Source organism: Scomber scombrus, chromosome 15 (assembly GCF_963691925.1).
Source record: "Scomber scombrus chromosome 15, fScoSco1.1, whole genome shotgun sequence".
NCBI classification, from domain to species: domain Eukaryota; kingdom Metazoa; phylum Chordata; class Actinopteri; order Scombriformes; family Scombridae; genus Scomber; species Scomber scombrus.
Genome location: NC_084984.1, coordinates 28,776,377 through 28,793,181, shown reverse-complemented (window position 1 = coordinate 28,793,181; position 16,805 = coordinate 28,776,377). Strand labels below are relative to the sequence as shown.

General features: G+C 38.8%; 1 protein-coding gene across 1 annotated transcript; it reads right to left on the bottom strand.

The window, feature by feature from the left end:
* Positions 1-484: 484 nt before the first annotated feature.
* nfil3 (nuclear factor, interleukin 3 regulated) lies at positions 485-7,232 on the bottom strand. Its single transcript, XM_062435035.1, is given in 3 exon segments — positions 485-2,687; positions 2,690-4,077; positions 7,067-7,232. Coding segments are annotated over 2 exon segments (1,335 nt in total). The 5' UTR covers positions 3,963-4,077; positions 7,067-7,232; the 3' UTR covers positions 485-2,625.
* Between the last annotated feature and the right edge of the window lie 9,573 nt (positions 7,233-16,805).

Genomic DNA, 16,805 nt, shown 5'->3' with positions numbered 1-16,805 from the left:
CACTTTAAAGACGGCATCTCAGTTTCGTTGTGCTTTGTACAATGACAATAAAGACTTTCTATTCTATTCTATATTTGTTATTTGCACAGTGATTACTATGAAGCACTCACTGCCAATACAAATTATGAATCTGAGGCTATATACATATTAAGATTTGACAAATAAATAACAAAATGCTGAAAAGTAATTGTAATATATATTTAAAAATGTATGTAAAAGAAATACTAGTCATATCTGATTGTAAATTCACCAAAATGTTGTTTTGAGATTAATGGGCAGATCTAGCAGAAACAGAATATAATATTCAGAAGTATGTTTTCATTAGTGTATAATCACCTGAAAATAAGAATTGTTGTGTTTTTGTTACCTCAGAATGAGTCCTACATATGTAGGGAGCAGGCCTCTCCGCTAAATCCTACATACCGGTCCTTTGAGTGACATAAGTAAACATCAAGAAAAACACAGGCAGAAAGCAGGATTATTCAGTGACAGGACATTTATTGTAAACAAAACCTCACCATTACAATAAATCTTGAGAAAAGTGTTTCAGATACAGGTAGCTGGACTTCAAGCTGCTGAGAAAATGGAGTTACCACCATCATTATATTCCAGACTATGACAACAAAAGCAAACACACCATTCTTTTGAAATGAACTGCATAATCTGACATCATATCATCTCGGGCTGACTGAAGTCAACACTTATCATTGAGCATGTCATGACAAGGTATGATGCAATCATCCCCAGATGACTACAAAACTCATAAATAAACAGTTTGATGAAACTTTGCGAGCTACAATAACTGTAAAGATAGAACGCTGACTTTTTGATCAAAAAAATGTATTGTACTTCAGAGCTTTCTTTGGCATGGACATTGATCAAATCCAGTTGCGTTCCCCTCAGCCAGTGTCAGTGTCACACACTCAATTTAACCAGTGAATATTTAGAGTTCCTTTCAAGAGAAACCAGAGAACAGTGAATGTAGAAGAGCCTGTTTAAGTCACACTTAAGGGCTTTAAGCCAAAAGTTGTATTTTTGTGTAGCTACTGTATAGCAGAGATGATGGAGTGTGTAATGTGAAGTCTGTGAATTGTTGGAATACAGTGACGATATCATTGACTGCAACATGAACAAGGATACAGTTTTGTTCACTGGCATGTTGAAGGGAAGCAACCAGGACAAGAGAATGGAAATGTTGTATTTTAGCTTTCAGAGATTTTCTGATCATTTACTGGAAAGAAAGTGATGTGGATGAAAATATGAATGTCCTTGACAGAAAAGCTCCATTTTCACTCAAGTAAATATAAATGAATTTATTCTTGGAAACGTTATTGTCCATATATAGTACATTAAATGTTTGTTTAAGGTCACATTTTTGCATATTCAGCTGACCTGCTGTGCACTGACTGAGGTCACATTAGCAATTCATTTCAATCTGAAGTGTTCCGATGTAAGTACCAAGCTGCATAGTACTTTTTAGGATGTGTCTTCTATAAATGACAAACCCATAAAATAAAGTCCTGACATGTAACAATCTGACAATCCTCATCAACACTGCTCTAAAGTAAAAGTAAGAGTGTCCAGCTCCAGTGTCTGCTGTAGATCTGACAGGTGGATACGAAAGCCATACTACGTGAATGAAAAACACTACTGATCTCAGTTTTAAGGCAAAGAATGACCAGATTAGAATCCCAGAATACCAACCCACCCCAGTTTGTAATGTAAAGGGCAGCAGAGCATGTTGGAGCCAGCTGTACTAATAACTGGTGCTTCATCCAGCTCCACAGAATCTAAGCAGAACAGTGTTCAGTGACAGTAGGTGTTTGCTGACGGGCAGAGCACAGTGACAGCAGTCAGAAATCATTTGGTAAAAGAAAAAGAAAAAGCTTCACACATAACAATGCTCTACACATGAATCATGTCTGTCACACATCATTTACTGTGCATTCTCAAATAGTGGGCAGACATTGTTTATGTATGCTACACCTCCCCTGCAGAGAGAGCCAGGTGTTTACATCAAACCTGTGTATGTTACTGGTCTTTATATCAAATTCCCCATTTTGTCTTTGATCACATTTTAGTAAATATGTTTGATTGCCATGGTTACCTGTAGTTTTGATAAATTCAGTATAATGTACATTATCCCAGCATTAACCTGATCATATGAACCACTCTGCTGCTCTCACTAAGTTTATCCTAAAAACAGAAAATCTTCACCAGTTAATTCCACTTTTCACCATTATTTGATGAAGCTGCTGTTAATGAAAGTCAACACACCTGTGCAGATGTTTCATATTAAAATCCTTCTAGCATCCCCTAAGGACATAATCCTGTTAAATAAAATACACTGTGAGCAGTAGAGTGGCGAGTATATACTGTATGACTGTCATCATACAATACAGCTAAGTCTCCTAATCAGTGTTTTTTAATTAGCTTTTATTAGTGATCAGCTGTTCATGTCTGACGCTGCACTCATTTCAACACCTTATATTTGAAAATATACAGTAATGGAAACATTGCTTAACTCTAATATCAACCACACAGTGCAACAGTGAATACAGTGGAAATGCAGAACATACAAAAGGTCATTTAGGGAAACAACCTTTTGATAATGACTCGTGATGATCAGTGGTGCTTTTGGTTGACTCGATCACAGTCCCTTGCTGTGTTGTGATGAGTCTTTTCAGAGAGGCCACTTTAGCAGACAGGTTGGCAAGGCCCTGCTTTAGATACAAGTTCTCAGTGTCTGAGTGTGCATAGGAAGGTTCTTTTACATCCACAATGGTTTTGCTAGAGACAGGGCTCAGGTTTACCCTGCTACTCTTGCAGCCATCCTGCAGTGTTTCTGTGCTGCTTTTGTGCCACTGCTCAGACCGCTGGGTCCAGTCTTGCATGTTGGTGACCTGTACTGACAAAGGGCACAGAGGAGACTGAGTGTACTCTGAAGAGTCCTTACTGGTCTGATAGCATCGTCCCTCTAAAATGTTAGCGGGAGAGGACGACTTTCCGGACGACTCGTATTCAGGGTCGATGGCCTCCACTTTGATTTGGATGCTTTGGATGCTTTTGGCTTTGATCCGCAGTTTATGGGGCAAAGCTGAACAACTGGCATCTGGCACTTTGTGTGTGGAGACAATGACACTCCTTGGGTCAGCTACAGATGGAATCAAGCCTTTGGGGACCTGCTGCTCATCCTCACCATCTGATGATTTGCTTACAGCACCATCGTCAGAGCTCCTGGGGGAGTTACTGGATGACCTGGTGATCTGCAGGAGTGAAGCAGGTTGGGAGTAGACTCTGGACAAAGGGCTGGCCATGTAGTTCCTATAGAGTTCATAGGGACTGCTCCTCTCCTGTGCATAATTGCCATTCTCTGCTGGTTCTGGCTTGACCTCTGTGTTCCTGCAGATAGTTAAGCTACCCTGAGTTGCCGTACACGTCTCCGGCATGTGAGGTGAATGCTTGATGACTGATATGCAGCTGCTGCGCAGGTGAAGAGGTTCCAAATCCCTGCTAGAAGAATGGCCAGCATTAGGTGTGACAAACTCCTGAAAGAGGTTGGCGGTGGTGGATAACTTCTGGACTTCCTGGGCGTATGCTGCCGAGCTCACCAGACCAAACTTCAGCTTCAGCGACAGCAGCTCAGCTTTGAGGGAGGCGTTCTCCTCTCCCAGGGCCATCAGCTTGTTCTCCAGCACCATGTCGTTGATGCGCCTCTTCTCCCTTGAGCGCTTGGCTGCTTCATTGTTTTTGCGCCGCCTCTCCCAGTAAACAATGTCTTTCTTCTCATCTGGGATAAACTCCCTTTTTCTGCGACAGCTAGTTTTAGCCTTGAATGGCATAGCAGAGATTTTATGGCCCATTAGGTCTCTGTTAGCCCCTTGTAAGGCCACAGCCAGGACCAAGGCATCGTCTCCACTGTAGGACTCACTGGAGTCCATCTCTTGCTTGATTGATTGCATATTATCTTGGCTTGCTACTGTCAATATGCTCAGAAGTCTTTAACTGTACACCATGATGTCTGTATACAGTAACAGTAACTTCCACATTGGATCAATCCACCAGACTGGAGGAAATCTGTGGAATGGGGATGGAATGGAAAAAAACAGACAGTGAGAGGTTTTAAATGTCAGTGTCAAGTGTAAACACACATCTAGGGACTGGTTCCAATAGTCAGTACAGTTTTGGATTCTGTTCCCAGTGCAACCAAAGAGAAAAAAAACAGTCTCCCACTTAAACTTTGATTCATATCATGTAAACATTTAAATCTGATCAGCTTCCTAGTTCTGAATGAGGACAGACAGCAGATATATTGAATACACATTTCATACATTATGCAGTTTTTTTCTCATTTTCACACATTTCTGATGTCTTAGCTAACAAAAGCTGATCAGATATATTTGAGTTTCAGTTGTTTTACTTACATGCAAAAGTTGAAAGGTAAATCAAATAAACAAGATTTGATAATAGATATACAGAGAACATGCTATCAGACACCATTCCTACAAACACCCTCTCAGATTATTTAATATGTATCTAGATATATGATCCACAATCTGATACAAAATACACTATGGTCCAAATCAGCTGTGGTTTTATATAAATTCAGCTCAGATTCAATAGAATGTGATATATTTACATGTTCTGTTGTTCTGTAATGAATTCATATTGCTTTTGAGTTAATAACTTAAAAAGATAACAAATATTTCCTTCAAGTTAGATTTTACTGATGTTATTTCATCAAGTCTTTAAATTCCTAATCCGCTATATTTTATGAATTGTTAACGATTAATCCGCTACCGATTGTTAATGTGGCCAACCATCAACTAGGGAAATTGCTTTAAGTTTGCATTCCTAATTTTCATAATAACTGTTTATGTGATTTTTAGCAAGCAATTCTAAATGTTTTATGGTTTCAAATTCTCAAATGAAGAGATGTGCTGCTTCTACTCATCCAACATTCCATTAAAGTGTGTAACTTTGGGTTTTAGGCTGTCAGATAAAAAAAGTTATCTGAAGAATGTTGAGCTGTGGGAACTTGTGATTGGGATTTTTCATTATTTCCAAGATTTTATAATCAGTACCAAAAGGTTTGAAATAAGGTTCAGTTAGTGTTATACCCTGTGCGTATGTGCACTAGGTAAGATATTCCAAACATATTTAGAACAGAGATTCAAAGATTCAAACCCTGTACATTCTTCCTGACTGTACTTCAACCTTCTTTTTTGATAGTTAAAGTTATACTTAAGCATTGACTTTAGTAGAAAAAGTATAAATACAGTAAAAATACATTAAGATTGGCCAATTACCATCTTAAAGAGTAATAACCTCTACTCCTGGGTTTAAAATATCTCTTTCCAGTGGAGTGGTACTAAACAAGGCAACTCAGCCTGTTTTGGGCATCCAAGCTTCCATACATCCAGAGAGGAAGGAACAAAGGACTACCTACAGCTGTAATCAGAACACGTGGCCAGGCAGAGGCTCAAACACAGACACACACACACAGTCTGTTACCCAAGAGCTGCATTACACACACACTTCCACATAACTGATGTTAATTATGTCTGCTGCAGATAGACAACAGTTTATGACACAGGAGGTTAAGGGTGTGGTACATTTTTCTGACCGGACTGCATTCCATCCTTAGTGCAGGTCAACATATAGGAAGTAAATGATTAAGGCTGTGATTATGACTCATGTATAGCTTCAACTAGCTCTACTGTGGAATTCACTTGTGTCTGAAGATTTGATGTGATACTAAACTCAGTCTCAGTTATTTGGTGCTCTACTAGACAACTTTCAATTCAGAGAAATTGTTTCAAATTCACATGATACAATTTTACCAGGTGAAATAGCAGCCATGAGTGTTAAGAGAAGTTTTCTTTCTCTATATTCATAGATCACTGAGCAGAGATTTTACACGTTCACATTTTAAACAACATGGCTGTTGTGATGCAGGGATGATCACTCCCTTTTGTCTTTTCTTCTAACGAGGCAACATATGACATCAAGCCTAAATTTGGAACACACGTGATAAAAAATGGCTGGTTATATTACAGCAACGTTCACCGTCGGTTCAGCCGTGCCAGGCCGGACCCGGTCGCTGTACGCAGGGGTCTGCCTGGCAGCAGCGGCCCGTCAACACGTCCTATTGCCCCAGATTCCTTCATTGTGTCCGGATTACACAATAAACCCCCCCCCCCCCCCCCCCCCCGTCCCGTCCCGTCCCCTGACTGCCAGCAATTTCTATGGCTGCAGACATTATGCAATATGTGCCTGTGTGGCAACAACAATACTATGTTTACTCTGCTTTGTATATGTTTATGTATGTATGTGTGTGTGTGTGTGTGTGTAGATATATGTGTATATATCTATATCTATATATAAGTAAATGAGTCTCAATATACATACATTAAATACACATTAGATCATGTCCTCCAGTGTAACAGGCTGAACTGAGACAATGTGGGCATTCACTCTGTTACATGACATCATTGCCTTGCTTACTCATGACAGCGTGGGGTCTATCTACGCCCTTACAGTGTGAGGACTGAGGAGAAACTACAATGTAGAGAATGTGACTTTGTTCCTTTGATCAATAACTTACTGACTCGTTACCGTCACACACGGACAGCTGCCACAAGGCTTTAACACAGCCAGACACATCGATTTTTAGGTTACAAAAACTGTGTCGCAATCTGTGAACTCTTGCTACTGGTAGGCCTACGTACCCGTGCCTGAATAAACTCAATACATGTATCAGCTATGCACAGCTGAACTACTAATACAAGAACAGTCTAATAAACAAAAGCCAGCCCAGGAATAAATATTACCTCCAACTTGAGTTTGGTTTTAGCTTCCATTTGAAACGCGGCTACTTCAAAGTTTAAAACGAGGAGAAAAAAGAAAAAGATTAGCTACAGAACACACAAATACAAGCTAGCTGTGCTGCGGTGATTGTGGGGCGTTCATCAGAGCTAAACCTAAACACATAATGCTGAAATCTTTCAAACACTAGGACTAAAGATAAGACTGGCTTTATATGAACCTTCAATCACAACTGTACCTTTTCTACCAGCTGGCTGGGCGGGTTGTTCTCATTCTCCACCGCGCATCAAGCATGGGTAAACAATACAGTTCATCCATCAGTTCAGCAGGAAATAACTGTGTCAGTAAAATCCTACAAATTGCGAAGTACCTAGCTCCTTCAGCTTTTTCCTCTCAAGGTGGCTCCTGACTCATGGATCTGTGTTAGTGGGTCAGTGGTTAAGTGTATTGGCAGAGTTAGATTAAATGACAGCCACCGCAGCCAATCGGAACACAGCATTGTCCAATTTTAGCCAATGAGTTTGAGCTTCAGCAGATCTCACAGCTCATATAAAATGCATGTCGTCGTCCACAATGCGTGTGGGGCATTTAGGTGAGTCTGTTCACTATTTCAGCTGTTGTTTAAAAAAAAAGAAAAAAAAGAATTTACAACCAAATCTGACATATTTCATATTTATATCACTACTGCAAATGATAAATAAATACATTAAAATCGTTATTTATAAAGCACCTTCACAAGTGCTTCACAGAGGATTCAGTATCTACTGAACAGTTTTCTGAGTGAAAGCAGTTTGTAATATGAAGACAGATTTTAAAAACAGCCTCTAAATATCCAGTCAGTCAAATGTGGTTATATCTCTTATATCTAATATTTTAAAATATTGTTTGAAGATGAAGCCTCATTGGCTAAAATGTAATGCAATGTAATAAATAAACGTCTACTTGCAACTCACTCTATTACTACTACTGTTGCTACTACTATTACTTTTCCTAATTATTATTACTGTACCATTATCATTATCATTTATTACATGATTGGATTATTACAAATGAACTGATATCTAAACAGAATTTTAGTATTGTAGCTGGTTGAGGTGGAACTAAATCAAACCTTTTTTCTATAGGCTACTTCTGGGTGGTTTATTTTACTATATAACAGTTATATAGATTTATTGTATAACTCACTATAACTATATTTATAAACCCACAAGTTTCACAAGTTTCATTATAAGCTGTTAAGATCGTAATCTACAAAGTAACTAAAAATCTGGTGGAGTAAAGTTATAAAGTAGCAGAAAATAGAAAAAAATTGAAATACAACTACTTCAGAATTTCTGTAAGTAAATATACTTAATTACAAGATAGAATACCACTTCAACAGTGGAGACCCCCGTTGTGTGTGACGAGGCATCCAGCACATTACCAACTACAAAGACAGCAAGGACTCACCCACCAGCAGCAGCGACTCTCTAGCTGAGGAGCTCAACCTCTGTGCTCGCTTCGATGTGGATGAGGCAGAGACTGGGATGACACCCTGACAGCTACCATCAGCCTGGGACTCACTGTTAAGACAGATGATGTCAGAACAACATTCTATAGTGCCAACCCACAGAAAGCAGTCAGTCCTGATCAGGGGGGGTGATTCTAAGATCAGACCTTTAGGGGGGCTCAGCTCCTAATGAGAATTTGACACACAATGCCCTGCAAGTGTTCAAACCCCCTGCTAAATTACTCATTTCACTAGATAACGTAAATTACAACAAGAAATATGAATACATAGAGTGGTCTACTATGATGTATAATAATAATGGTTCAGAGAGGTTAGGGTTAGATAGTTAATGAACCTTGAGGGAAAAACAATATTAATGACAGAACTATCCAAAGTACATTAAACCTGTTCAAATAAAACCATTTGAACCTCTAGTATAAGTGTTTGTCCCGTTTCTAACAGACAGGCTCAAAAAATCATTTAAATTTCATTAAATAATTTTTCAGAAAAAAACAAAACAATTATTATTTATTTAATGTGTTGAGATCCGATTTAGGGGTGCTTGAGCACCAGCAAGTCATCCCTGTGAGAAAAATCCCCAGCTTCAGACTGCTCTGAACATTTGGTTTTGAACAGTTTTTTCTACTTGGAGCCTGAGACGACGTGACAGATTTCTTTATATGGTCATTTGCTCAACGCCCAGTGTGTGAGTTTACTGCTCCACTGTTGACAATTTTCCATTGTTTTGGGGGTAGTCACACTGAGTCATGGCTCTAGTCAACCTGGTATGTGATGAGTGTTTTCATCACACAGTATGGCAAAGTAAAATGAGTTGTTTACCTGTTGGTGGTGTGCTGTTCGTCTGCAGCTCTTCAGCTCTGAACAAAGAGCTCCAAATTTCTCCATATAGGTTGTTGTGTCAGCTTGTTTTTAGTGCTGCTGAGGAAGCCCTGCTAATTCATTGAGGAACATGTTTAATTTCCTGTGTATTTTTCACAATAAAGTGTCCTGTTATTTAGGCTTTTAAAAGTTGAAGCAGTAAAGCTGTAAAGAAATGTTGGGTTTTCAATTGCAGTAACTTAAAACAACTTGATACAACTGACCCTCAGCAGGCTTCCAGAAAGCTGGCCAATCAGAGCAGAGTGGGCTCATCAGGAAGGGGGTCTTAAAGAGATAAACTTACCTGTTAGAGACAGAGGCTGAACTGAGGGGTCACATAAAGGGCCAGTATAATAATAATAAAGAGTTTTTTTGGAAAGTGAATCATGCAAAGCTAGTCTAGTGGAGTCCCAGAATAAACATATAGAGCTGGAAATGATCATAATAAGTCTCCTTTAAGTCTCTTACCATTGTTCCAGTCTCCATGCAGACAATCATCAGCGGTGTCCTTTAGATGAAGACGATGTAATGCAGTGCCCGATGAGCTGCCATGAGTCGGAGGTTCTGTATGTGTGCACTTCAAGTGAACAAAAAATAGAAACAGTGCAATTTAGGTTTCCCCTAAAACAATGTCTAACATACAGATGAAGAGAATTAGGTGCCCTTTCAATGAAAAAGAGCTCTAAGGGTGCACTGTATAAAAGAAGAAGTGCCCTTCCAGTGAAAAATAGAGATACTTTGCTCTATAAGATAACCTTATGATGGAGTAAACTAGCCATTATGGTAGAAATTGATTGATTGAATTGGATGATTTTGAGACAGTTCTACTCACTAGTTTGCTTAATCATATGTTGTTTAGAGTGTTTGGGTCAGTCAAGTCCAAACTGACGCTACTACAGTTGGTAAAGTGGGTCACATAGCAAGACTTTCTTGTGATTAAAGGTAAATGGACTGTTCTTATATAGCACCGTTCTAGTGTTTTGACCACGGAAACCACTTTTACACTACATGTCACATTCACTTATTCACACACACTCATACACTGATGACAGGAGATACCATGCAGGGTGCAAACTTTTTCATCAGGAGGGAAACTAACACTCACACACACACACACACACACACACACACACACACACACACACACACACACACACACACACACACACACACACACACACACACACACACACACACACACACACACACACACAAAACCCAAACCGTTTGCACAGCCATCGGGACCAATTTGGGTTAAGTATCTTGCCCGAGGACACATTGACATGCAGACTGGAGAAGCCGGGAATCGAACCGCCAATCTTCAGATTAGTGGCTGCTCTAACTCCTGAGCCACAGTCGTCCCATTAAACAAGTGTATGGATTAAAATGTATTAATGATGCCTTACAAATGTATGTAGAACTTATTCTCTACATTGGTTTCATGTTTAAACCTGTCCAAAGCTGACATGCTGAATAAAATATTAGATGGATAATAGATAGCTTGCTAGATATATACTTTGCCATCTTTATGCTTAATATTTGATACAAACTGTAAAATCAACCTTGTGGTGCAGTAAAATCTTTAAGGAAATAATCTTTATTCAAAATGCATTTACAACCCTTTAACTGTGCTCTGTGGAGACCTCTCACCTCCTGACATGCCCCCAACACACACCTTCTTTATGTCCTTCAGTTTCACATGTGTACAATACATTTATGTGCAATACTGACAAATCCAACAAAATAATGCACAAGCCATATAAGACACAACCTGTGATGTCTGTCTGTGAATGCTAGCTTTTTACTATGTAACTAGTTGGTGTGTATATACTGCACATCAAATATAAAAACAAGAAAATAATTAATTGAGACATGCAGAAACTGAACTCAAAACAAATTAAGAAAACACAAATGTATAATAGTAATAAAATGCATAAATGATCCACTGCAATATACTATGTACTTTATTTATTTTGTGCCTGCTTAACCCAGATGGCGGGCCAGCCTATTACCAATCCAATTCATTTGCTCATACTGCTTAACACCTGCAGGGGTCCCTGTTGGATAGCTGGTGTAAAGTTCAATGCTGCTTGAGCATCTGGAGGTTAAGAGTTAAGATGGCTGCTGCATTCCAGGTTCTCTGCTCGAGTGTTATTGAGAAGTTAAGATGCCTGTTTGAATGTGAATGACTATCTACTGTTTTACTGCTTGTATTACTGTCTTTAGCATTCTCACTCTAACAAAGCCACAAGCAAAACTAATCAAGCCATAGTTGTATGAAACCATATGGACTTAACATCCTTAACCATCATTTTCCCAAATGTTAAAGTTGAACTTTTTGGAAAACAAAACAATAACAAACAAACAAGAATAAATGCATGCCAATTTTTTATGATAAATACTGTATATTTTCCCTGACAGTTTAAATGAGACATTCATCATTATTCATCCATGATGCAATACCATCAGGGACGCAGACTTCTTCTGCAGCTTAACAACAACTCCAAGCATATGTGTGTGTGTGTGTGTGTGTGTGTGTGTGTGTGTGTGTGTGTGTGTGTGTGTGTGTGTGTGTGTGTGTGTGTGTGTGTGTGTGTGTGTGTGTGTGTGTGTATCAATGTAAGGCTGACACTTGTATTGAACTCCCTTGCGAAAGTACAAGTGTGGCTGAAATATTGGTCATACAATAATGATGAAAAGAGTTCAGTGTGCTAAATCACCTTCTCTTCAATAAAAAAGTGAACATACAAGACAGTGGACAACAGATGGGATGGATGGCTATGTCAGACTGAATAATAGCTATGCTCTGCCAGACAGATGGTTGGTGAAAGGTTTGTTTTGAGAAGTAACAGACTAAACATAGAAACCACTAGGATATTGCAAATTGTATATAATTTACTGAATCATAACATGAGGTCATCATTATATTTCAAACTACAGAAATAATCACTTTCATGTCTCCCAAGCATAGAGTGTCTGTATACCAACCACTGCAGGAACAAAGCACAGGCTATTCTCAGGGACTCCCTTGACTCAAGACACACTCTGCACCTGACAGAACACTAAATACAACATCACACATCACAGACCACAAAGTCTCACAAATCACAATTTTCAGGCTGGTTAAAGGTACTCTAAGGGCACACTCACACTAGGACCAGTTGTTCCGTACCATGCTGAAGGATGTCCCCCCTCCCCTGTCCCCCGCTGGCCCGCACTCACATTACCTCAAACCCAAGTGTACTCAAGCATGGTTGCCTCCGACACATTTCGCAAAAACATATAGACAGTTTACTCTCATAAAACATGCACAGGTGTGTGTTGGCGTGCTGTGCGCCGGTAAAACACAACACAGCCGATCAGTTAACACAACAAACTATGATTAAAAAGTACAAGCTTGTTCTTCTGAGTCATGCCTGTGTAGTATGCAGTACTAGATACTTGTGTAAAAGCAGACGTCCTGATTCAACTCTTTACTCCAGTAAAAGTAAGACTTAGTTTAATGACTTAGAAGTCGCCAAATGACTTTAATGAATTTCGTTAGTTTATATAATACAGATTTGTAAAATATTACTTTTATGAAGGTCACAGTCACAGACAATAAACTTAGCATTTCATAATTGTGGTAGCAGCGGTGCAGCAGATGTAATGAAGTCCACGCAGCACGCTGGATGCAAACTAATATTAAGCCTTTAGCCTTTTCATTATAATGTCCATGGACATAAATTGAGTTCTTTTGCCTTAATAATGATAAAATAATACACAAAAAATGGTTGTATTGGGAACCCATACATACATTATGTCTCCGCGTTGCATTTAGTGTTGCTTGTGAAATGACCAGGGCTCAGCTAGTGTTGCCTTTTAAAAATCGTCGATTTCCCGGGATTCCTGGAAAATTGGCTTCTTTTCCCGGAATTTAAAATGTTTTATTTTCGGGAAAAATATGAATCCCTAGTGTGCATGCGTGACCAAGTGTACCGTGCTAAGCACACCTCTTCCAACCGTACCGTACCAGGGAAGTGTACCGTACTCAAGCACGGTACACTTGCACTCACACTAACCAAATAATCCGGATTTAAGGGGGCAAACTTGCTTGGGCACGGTACGTTTGCCTAGTGTGAGTACGCCCTAAACCCATAGCCCAACTGAACTCATGCTACTTTACCCTATCCTCTAAAACACAAACCTTAAGAACTCATCCATTCCCTTCCTTCCTATGGTGTACATACCATGTTCACAGATCATCTTTCTTTCCACTATAAGTACTACATATCCTACATATTGTCCATTATAGTTTGTCAAACTGTTTTATTGTGTCTAATATATACTGTATGCAGTATATTAATGCGTTGTTGTATGTACATAACCAAAGGGAATAGAATAGACCCTAGTGGTGCAATACTGCGAAATGACTTGACATGTGTTCTTTAACACAGGATCCCTTACCTTTGGTTTAACAGTAATGAAGTTGAGACAAAGATATTCCGTGAGTAGGACATTTTTAAGGGTAAAAATACAGTTGCCAGTGCTGTGTCATGGACAGATTAATGGAGACACTGCTTCTAAACTACCTCAACTATATCGTATGCACTTGGTACTTACATGTGTTTTCATATGCAAGTACCATTTTATCTCCAATAAGCTAAAATTGGCCGATAAAGCTAATACGGATGTGTCAGCTGGGCTCCTATTTAAACACTGTTTATACCATCACTGAAGTACCAAGTTAGCATGGTTACCTAGTCCCTACCATGCTCAGCCACTACTAGAAAAATATTGTGGCCAGTCACTTGGATTACAATAATACATTAATTTGTATGTTCTGTTGATGACAAGTTTGGTGATTTAGAGCCTCTGTTTTCCTCAAACAGATCCAACAAAGACTGTCAACAGCTGTTTTGGACTTTTTCAAAAAAGTGCAGCATATTAAACTGTTAATCTACAAGATGTATGAAGCTGCAGAATGCACACTGTATGCATAAATCTGAGCAGAATAGGCCCATTGATTATGATAACAACGTATTCTGATGTTACTGGAACACTCAGAGGGGATGTCCAGCTGACAGCCAGGCAGCTTCCTGGACACTGGCACAGCTTACATTTTGGAACTACTTTTGAACCATTATAGGGCATCTTGAAAGGACACTTGAACAACTGTCATTCAACGTGTCAGTGTTTGCTGAGAGATGAAAAGGTGTCCCCACAACCACAACTGATGATGAGGCTCAGTTCCTCAAACAGTACAATCAGTACAACACTGTTCAAGCACACATTTGATGTAGTTGCTAATGTTTCTAAAATACTTATTACATAAAGCAGAATTTGAGAAAATTCTAAACAAAAATGATGTGCAGCATGTAGCCATAATAATATAAATGTCTTAAGTGCTTATAACAAATGAACAAATGTCATTTCTGATGTCTTGATTAAGGTTGGTGTTGAGGTGTGAATTCAGGTTAGGATTAGGCATAATTTGGTTATGATTAAGGTCAGGGTAAGAGTTTGGGTTAGGCTTTCCACAATGAATGGAATTCAGTACAGTGTGTGTGTGTGTGTGTGTGTGTGTGTGTGTGTGTGTGTGTGTGTGTGTGTGTGTGTGTGTGTGTGTGTGTGTGAGGCTACCTACCACTCAAATTTGCCTAAAGAAAGACCAAGTGTGGCAAAACATAGGTTATACAATGAAACAATTGGTGCTTGGTGTGTGGTCTTCTCTTCGATGCCTTTTCTTTGGTGTGCATTCACCATTCAGCTCATGCTGATTCTACATGTTCCGTCTCTTAAACATCATTACAAATGATTGATCCATGGTTCAAATAAAACATGACCAGTTACATCAGTAAAACCACTGTTCCCACATAAATGCATATGTTAATGCTGTGAGAAACATCATCATCCATCAGTTCAGTGAGGAATCCAGCTGGTTATTTCACAGTATTTGATTGTTAGGGAGCATGCAGAGCTAAATAGGTCAGTTTAAAGTTTAAAGCAGATGTCTAACTAATATCGGGCTGTTTTACACACTTGCAAATGTTTGAAATAGGACCCATGTCCATCATTATGATCTGCAATTTTACAGACCTGTATATGACAAGTAGTCTGGTCAGAAAAAAAAAAAGATGAACCGTTGATTAGTCATGTCTTAATATCAACTGAGCATGTAACTCAACATTGTTGTTGACCAGGCATATACATAGCTTCACAGTCCCAGTCTTCTGGAGTGGGAAAGTTCCATATTAACATGGTGAATAACCGTTTGACAAAATTATCTTAACCCAAGGTCCAATTACTAGCTGCTTCCAGGTCTTTCAATCGCATCCTGTGGTCTTCATCAGCAAATTTGAGTTGTACTTGGTATGGAGTAACAATTTCGTGATTTTAGAGATATTTTTCATATTATATTCATATTAATGTAACTTGACTGTGCAGTGAACCATGTATTAAACTCCCTGCCCATTTAAGGATGATGACAAAATATAATCAATTCCCTGTTTTACCAAGTGGGAGTACATCATTTTATTCATTTAACTTTATTGGATACACCATAGATGGATGTGCACAATATATGGTAAGCATATTACAACTGCTTAAAATAGCAAATATCTGGTGGCAAGGACATTGTATTAAACACACCATATAAAAACCAGGCTTAGCAATGTTCACCAATAAAGAAAAAATATAAACAAATAAAATGTTCAAACCGAAGTACATAAATTACAAATCTGTACAACTTGGTTATCAAAGTTGATGCTAAAGGTATCAACCTAGTGGGAAATAAGTCATGTAAAATAAAACTTTGTGACTGACTTGAAAAACAAAACAAAACAAATCAAGACACCATTGTCATATTATCCTTATTTGTGTTTGATGGAGTTAAGTTCCAAAATATATCTCAATGAGTATAATTATTAACAGTTACCCAAAGACTGTTTCTTTGGAAAATATTTCAATTCATCATACATTCTATTGCTCTATAATTGTGGCTATCTTTCACAAACAACATAATAATAATCTCAAACACATAATTTAATTGTCATCAAGTGGTGCACAAGTTGTCACGAGCAGATCGCTTTTCCACCACTACAGAAACTTGGGTTCAGTTCTGAGTAGTGATACCTCTGACGTGGCTGTGCATTCCAATAATAACAACTGGCATCGGCCATGAAGAGGGTGAGGGATCATCTTGCGTTGTGCTGTGTCCTAAACCTCCTGTTGATAGGTCAGGGTGCCTGTATGAGGTGTGTCATCCACCTTTACACCCTCCGAGTAAAAGTCCTTGCTGGTAAGTGAAAAGAAGCGTCTCCTTGGATGCACCATGTGCATCTGAGAAAGCAAAAACATCTATCAAGACAAGACAACCTCTAAAGTACTTGTAAAAATGTTTTGTGTTGCACAGCAACTTAAGAAAATAATTTCTTACGAATGCAAACATTTTAAAGACAAGGTCTACAGAGAATTGCAGGATTCATTTTGCTTAATCTTTGATAGAAGTTTGAGCGGTACAAACGTGAGACACACTTGACATTCATATGTGTCAGTACTACCTAAAAACCAATAAAAAAAAAATCAGCCAACAAAATTGCTCCCTTCACTTTATACTGCTTATCAAATG